The sequence below is a fragment of the Pelophylax lessonae genome (assembly GCF_965119305.1).
Source record: "Pelophylax lessonae genome assembly, chromosome: 1".
Lineage (NCBI taxonomy): Eukaryota > Metazoa > Chordata > Amphibia > Anura > Ranidae > Pelophylax > Pelophylax lessonae.
This window is the reverse complement of record NC_138768.1, coordinates 791,295,322-791,302,961: the sequence shown is the minus strand read 5'-3', so window position 1 is coordinate 791,302,961 and position 7,640 is coordinate 791,295,322. Positions and strand designations below refer to the sequence as shown.

General features: G+C 48.0%; 1 protein-coding gene across 2 annotated transcripts in view; it reads right to left on the bottom strand.

The window, feature by feature from the left end:
• Window positions 1–895: 895 nt before the first annotated feature.
• SLC2A9 (solute carrier family 2 member 9) overlaps window positions 896–7,640 on the bottom strand; it is a 532,155-nt gene continuing 525,410 nt past the window's right edge. The window contains exon 13 of one of the 2 annotated variants that reach the window (XM_082252421.1): window positions 896–1,267. In XM_082252421.1, the coding sequence (XP_082108547.1) occupies window positions 998–1,267 (270 nt within the window). In that variant the 3' untranslated portion in view covers window positions 896–997. The remainder of the gene's footprint in view (window positions 1,268–7,640) is intronic. The other variant, XM_082252420.1, reaches the window with a different exon arrangement.

The window sequence follows — 7,640 nt, the reverse complement described above, 5'->3', positions numbered from 1 at the left end:
GATACAGCCGGTTGGTCATTCAAGGGTGCTTTCAAAAATCTTAAGACCTATTAGAAGAGCAGGTAGCTTTAGCAGGCTGTTTATGTTCTGTTATGTTGTTGTTTGATAAAGAATGCAATATGCAATGAAGAGATTTGTTATCTATGGTTGTTTAATAAAAGGGCTGCTATGGCCATTAAAACCCAAATAAAGATGTTTTGGTCTGAATTTATTTAAAGTCGGGTAAAATGGTTGAAGGACAATGGGGTGGTACTTGGGTAGTGTCATGGCAGCCGTAACATGGGCAATACCCCAGTCATAACTATATATCCTTCAATCCTGTTAGAGCTTTCATTTGAATATGAACAGAACAGTAAAGCCTCGTAAACACACGATCAGATTATCGAACGATCTTTTGTCCATTTTTTGTTGCATGATGATGCTAGTCTCATATGGAAAGTGAAGGGGTTACTTTCATATGGAAATTCTCGTACAACAGAATTCAACTTCAGAAGTGATGTCATGTGTTGAATTATTTTGTATGTGTTCTTTCGTTTCTGAGCATGCCTAGTCTTGCTCTTACGATTTTTTTCGGACGAAAACTGTACTAATTAAACGAAAATCGGACATTGTGTTGACGTACAATAAAATGTTAAAGCCTGCACATCCAGTTTTTGTGGTCCAAAAATTTGTAATTGGGTGTCGAAAGTGCCATACTAACATTCCGAAAATCAGTCGGACGAAATTTTACTTCCGATTTTTCTATCCCCTTTAGGGAGTGAAGCTATGGTAAGTATTTGGTGCCGAATAGTAGATGAGTTAAGTGACCCTGTTATTTTACCCTGCAGGGAAAAGGTTAGTGTCACTTTATAAAAAGTCATAACATAATGCATAATGAATTTGTAGTAATTATAAGAAAAAGACATTACACAGCTGCCAATACACTGTCACCAATGAGTAGGCTTGTGATGGGAGTTGTAATTCAGAGTAGGGAGCCTCCTTGCTCCCCAAATGCACCTCACAACCGGTTTATGTATTCCATCTCCATACTGTTGTCACCATTATCTGTGTGAGCTTTAGTATTCTCAATCTGTTCAACAGCCTTCTCAGTTCTTGAATATTCCTCTGACTCTTTTAATGCTGAAGATGTTTTATTCATTTTGGCAAAAGCTTGGTCAATTTCATGAAATGTTTTGTTTTTTGTTTCAGGTAAAACGAAATAGAGGTAGAGGGCACCAACCAAGCAGATCGCAGCAAAGACCACAAAACAGTAATTATCCAAGCTGTCCTATGGAGACAAGAAACACAAGATACCGTAGGTAAGGTGGAATTTTCTAAATCACATATATATTTAACATATTATAGGTTTATTGTAGTCCAGTGTTGGGCACCCATACACATATGATGTACAGCTCTTCAATTTAGAAATTACAATTAAAGAGGTTGTAAACTCCCCATTTTCACTTCAGCTCATTATAATCTGCCTAAAGAAAGCAATCGATAGGTGCCTGGTAGAGTTGAGCGGACACCTGGATGTCCGTGTTCGGCGGGTTCGGCCGAACTTTAAAAAAAAGTCCGGGTCCGTGTCCCGGACTTTTGCCGAACTTTTCCCGGACACCGAACTCCATTGAAGTCAATGGGGACCCGAACTTTCAGGCACTAAAATGGCTCCAAAACACCAATGGAAAGGGCTAGACTGCTGCAAATGGCAGCAAAACGTAGTTAAGAGCATGGCAAGTGCTCTGCAAACAAATGTGGATAGGGAAATAACTTAAAACAACAAAAAAAAAAACAGAAAAATAAAACAATGTTCTTCATCTCTGAAGGACGAGGCCCATATGGAGTAGGAGGGAGGTTGAGGTGGTGGTGGATGTGGCGGTGTCATAGGCGTGCACACAGGGTGTGCCGGATGTGCCTGGGCACACCCTAATCACCTAGGGCACATAGCATTACCGCTCTGTTTGCCAGTGAGGAGATGGGAAAGATCTCCCTCGGACCTGCTCTGCTCTATTTCACTTTGCCAGCAGGGAGAGTAATGTATCGGGGCCATGTACATGTAGGCAAACACATGCATGTGTATTTAAACTTTGGGGTGCACACCCTAATGCAATAGGCTGCGCACACCTATGGGCGGTGTAGGTGGAAGCGGCGGTGGAGGAGGAGTGGACGAGGTAGCCAACACTGCTTCTTTTCACAAATTTTAAATGAGGGTACACCCCAAAAGAGTGAGAAAGAGCAAAAATGGAACAATGGCTGGGTAAGGTCGGTATCCATCGCTATTCTGCACAAGGTACGGAAAAGTCCCGTGGGATCCATGCCTGGTTCATTTTAATGAACGTGAGCTTGTCCACATTGTCTCTGGACAGGCGGCTGCGCTTGTCTGTGATAACGCCCCCAGCCGTGCTAAATACCCGTTCAGATAATACACTGGCTGCAGGGCACGCCAGCACCTCCAAGGTGTAAAGGGCAAGCTCAGGCCATGTGCCCAACTTGGAGACCCAGAAGTTGAAGGGGGCAGACCCCTCATTCAGTACGTCTAGGCGTGTGCACACATACTGCTCCACCATGTTGGTGAAATGCTGTCTCCTGCTAAGACGTTCCATATGAGCTGCTGGTGCTGCTGTTTGTTGTGGCGTGCTGACAAAGCTTTTCCACATTTCGGCCATGCTAACCCTGCCTTCTGAGGTGCTGGCGGTGCCCTGGTTGCGTTGGCGACCTCTTCCATCTCCTCCTCCTCCTCCTCTGCCTTGTGCTTCCACTGTGGCCCCGCTGTCAGGTGGGAATGCCAGCAGCATGGCGTCTACCAGCGTGCGCTTGTACTCGCGCATCTTGCGATCGCGCTCCAGTGAGTGAATTAAGGACGGTACGTTGTCCTTGTAACGGGGATCCAGCAGCGTGGCCACCCAGTAATCAGCACAAGTTAGAATGTGGGCAACTCAGCGGTCGTTGTGGAGACACTGCAGCATGTAATCGCTCATGTGTGCCAGGCTGCCCAGAGGCAACGAAAGGCTGTCCTCTGTGGGAGGTGTATCATCCGTGTCCTCTGTATCCCCCCAGCCACGCACCAGTGATGGCCATGAGCTGGCCTGGGTGCCACCTGTAACGCTCCGGCGTTTTTAGTATAGGCTGGATTTGCAGCTGCAAAATCTCCACTCAGTAGTCATGTAGAGATGTGTTGAATACCAGATCCAACTCTCCAGGACTCATCACCGTGGGCCTGTCAGCTTCAACATACAGATATATACACACTCAATGAGATGTTCCTGGAGTGATAGTATGTATATGATAGTATGAAGGTGATGTGCTGAAGGGACAGGTGTGAACAGTGACAAGGAGGGTAATCACTTAATAGGTTTGTATAGGAGAGTTCAAGATGGTATTTAGGAATGCAGATAGGTTAGTATCGAGTATGCTAACAGGTGGTGAGGACAGCAGATGACAAATATAGGATAGACTAACCCAGTGCAAGGATAGATAGTAGTAGACAGGAGAGCTAGCAATCTATGCAGCAGTGCAGATGATAGATGGTAGTAGGCTCAAGAGCTAGCAATCTATGTAACAGTGCAGATGATAGAATAGTATGGATAGGTAGTAACAGTCCTTAATGTGCATAGGTAGATAGTGCAATAAGGTTATGGAGGGTTCCCCTGCGGGGTACTTATCACTTGTAATGTTAGTAGTTTAGAGAGGTCCAGTAGATAAGGAATGATCCGGTAGCGAGATACAGGGATCAGTAGCGAGGTTCCGGTCTGCTCCAGGTAAAGGGAATAGCTGGAGGTTCCGATCGAGAGACAGGCTTGAAAGCATGTGGATAACAAGGCAGGTTGAACGAACAATGTGAGTGAGACCGCCGGCGGTTGAAATAGCCGCTCTGCGGCTCTCAGCAGTGACATCATTGTTCTTAAAGGTATATGCGTACCACCTGAAGAGAAAGGTGGGACGCATTACAGAGAAAGTGGTGATTAAGGGTACCGGAGGTACCAGAATCTTACACCACCCTGCTGTGAACATGCTTCCATCTCCTCCTCCAGCTCCCCCTCCTCATCCTCCTCATCCTCCAGAACTGTGCCCCTGCTGGACAATTGTGTCCCTGGCGTTTGTGTGTGCAGGAACCCACCCTCGGAGCCCCTTGCGAATGACTGCCCTGAAAGCCTTGGAAATGTTACCTCTTCATCCTCCTCCTCCTCCTCATCCTGTGCCACATCCTCTTCCATCATCGCCCGAATTGTTTTTTCAAGGAGGCATAGAAGTGGGATAGTTAAGCTGAGAACGGAGTCATCGGCACTGGCCATGTTGGTGGAGTACTCAAAACAGGGCAACAAGGCACACAGGTCTCGCATGGAGGCCCAGTTATTGGTGGTGAAGTGGTGCTGTTCCGCAGAGCGACTCACGCGTGCGTGCTGCAGCTGAAACTCCACTATGGCCTGCTGCTGCTCGCACAGTCTTTGCAGCATGTGCAAGGTGGAGATCCACATATGAGGCGGTGAGCGGGAAGGCCGAAGTTACGCTGCAGCGCTGACAGGCGAGCAGCAGCAGGGTGAGAACGCCGAAAGTGCGCACAGACGGCCCGCACTTTTTGCAGCAGCTCTGACATATCGGGACAGCTCTGACATTCAGCACATGCGCCAGGCAAGGGATGTGCGTCAAACCGGCTAGGCCCAGAGCTGCTATGAGATTTCGCCCGTTATCGCACACCACCAGGCCGGGCTTGAGGCTCGCTGGCAGCAACCACTCATTTGTCTGCTGTTCCATGCTCCTCCACAACTCCTGCGCGGTGTGTGGTTTGTCCCCCAAACAGGCAAGTTTTAAAACTGCCTGCTGTCATTTACCCCTGGCCGTGCTGAAGTTGGTGGTGAAGGTGTTACGCTGTCCGGATGAGGAGGCGGTAGAGGATGAGGAAGCGGAGTAGGAGGAGTTAGGAACAGGAGGCAAACTGAAGCGCCCTGCAATCCTCGGTGGTGGAAGGACATGCGCCAAATTGCTATCCGCCTCAGGCCCATCCGCCACTGCATTTACCCAGTATGCCGTTAGGGAGATATAACGCCCCTGACCGTGCTTACTGGTCCACGTATCGGTAGTTAGGTGGACCTTGCCAGAGATGGCGTTGCGCAGTGCACACCTGATTTTTTCCCCCACTTGGTTGTGCAGGGAAGGGATGGCTTGCCTGGAAAAGTAGTGGCGGCTGGGCACGACGTACTGTGGGGCAGCCACCGACATAAGGTTTTTAAAACTGTGCGTCTCCACCAGACGGAATGACAGCATTTCAAAGGCCAATAATTGTGAAATGCTGGCATTCAGGGCCAGGGATCGCGGGTGGGTAGGGGGGTACTTCCTCTTCCTCTCAAGTGTTTGGGAGATGGAAAGCTGAACGCTTCCACAGGACATTGTGGAGATGGTTGGTGACCCAGGTGGTGGTGTTGCTGACAGATCCTCTGTTTGCGGGGTGGCAGGTGCTGGTATCACTACAGATGTGGCTGGAGCGGCCGAGACTGCAGCAGAAGAGGAAGCAGGATGAGCCAGAGACGTTTCTTGGTTTTGAAGGTGTCTACTCCACTGCAGCTTGTGCTTTGCACTTAGATGCCTGATCATGCAGGTTGTGCTCAGGTTGAGAAGGTTTATGCCTCGCTTCAGGCACTGATTGCACAGGGTGCAAACCACTCGTGTCCTGTCATCAGCACATTTTCTAAAGAACTTCCACGCTAGAGAACTCCTTTGAGCTGACTTTGGTGCGCTTGTTCCCTTGCTGCGTTGGGCAGTAGCGGGCGTAGTGTCTAGGGCACGGCCGCTCCACTTCTGCACCCTGCTCCCTCTTCTGCTGTGCTGGTGGCTCTGTGCGACCACCGCCTCTTCCTCCAAACTACTCAGGTCACCTGCATGATGTTCATTCCATGTGGGGTCGGGGACCTCATCGTCCTCCACATCATCTTCCACCCAGTCTTCACCCCTGCCCTCCTTGTCGGTCTCCACAATGCTGAACGCCGCAGCAGTTGGCACCTGCGTTTCGTCATCATCGGAGACGTGCTGCGATGGTCCTTGCATGTACTCATCTTGAGAAATAAGTGGTTGGGCATCGCTGCACTCAATCTCTTCAACTTCTGGGGCAGGGCTAGGTGGATGGCCCTGGGAAACCCTGATGACAGAGTCCTCAAAAAGAACAAGAGACTGCTGTATGGATTGGGGCTCAGACTGCTTGCCTGATTTCCAAGGGGGTGAGGTGAAAGACGGTTGGACATTGGCTGCAGGTGCCAACTCTGACCTTTCTGCAGTAGACTGGATGGGAGACAATGTGAAGGAACTGGAGGCACTGTCAGCAACCCAATCTACTATCGCCTGTACTTCTTCAGGCCTCATCACGTCTAGAGGCGCATTATGCCCTACCAAATACTGCTGCAGGTTCTGTCGCCTACTAACACTTGTGGAAAGTGTTTCACTTGTGTGTGTAGCTGGCACAGATCGACCACGTCCTCTCCTTGCAACAGGAGCTCTACCAGCAGCACCATGACCCAGGCCACGGCCCCTATTTGACGGTCTCCTCATATTTCTGTAATTTATGATCTTGCCCTAGAAAGGTGTTTATTGAATAGTGGAACAAAACAACAACAGTATCACACGGGTGTATCTGACAGTCAAATATGCAAACTTTGCCGCAATTTAATGTTTTTTACCCCAAAAGGGTGTATATTGAATAGCGGAATTGGAAAAAGGATAAAAAAACGGTGTATCTCACACGTACAAACAGAGACTAGGCCCCGATTAAATTTTTTTGTACCCTAAAGGGAGGATGAGGAAGAGGAGTAGGAGGAGTTGGGAACAGGAGGCAAACTGAAGTGCCCTGCAATCCTTGGCGGTGGAAGGAGATGCGCCAAACAAATTTAAAAGGTGTATCTCACACGTACCGATACAGACTATGCCGTAATTTAATTTTCTTACACTCCAAAAGGGTGTATATTGAATAGCGGAATAGGAAAAATGTTATAATACGGTGTATCTCACACGTACAAACACAGACTAGGCCCCGATTACAATTTTTTGTACCCTAAAGGCAGGATGAGGAAGAGGAGTAGGAGGAGTTGGGAACAGGAGCCAAACTGAAGCGCCCTGCAATCCTCGGCGGTAGAAGGAGATGCGCCAAACAAATTTAAAAAGGCGTATCTCGTATACGCGTGTAACGGTAAAGACTATCCCGCAATTTAATTTTTTACACTCAAACAGGGTGTATATTGAATAGCGGAATAGGACAAATTTTACAAAACGGTGTATCTCACACGTACAAACACAATCTAGGCCCCGATTACAATTTTTTGTACCCTAAAGGCAGGATGAGGAGTAGGAGGAGTTCGGAACAGGCAGGAGGCAGACTGAAGCACCCTCAAATCCTCGGCAGTATGAGATGCGCCCCAAAAATTGGAAAGGTGTATCTCACACGTACCGACACAGACTATCCCGCAATTTAATTGTTTATACCCAAAGGTTTTGATTAAATAGCGGAATAGAAAATATGATCAATATGAGGAGTAGGAGGAGTATGGAACAGGCAGCACCCTCAAATCTTCAGAAGTATGAGATGAACCCCAAAAACCCCAAATATCATTCAGCTCTGCTGCAGGCCACAATTTAATTTTTTTTAACCCAAGGCTGTATATTGAATAGTGGAATAGAAA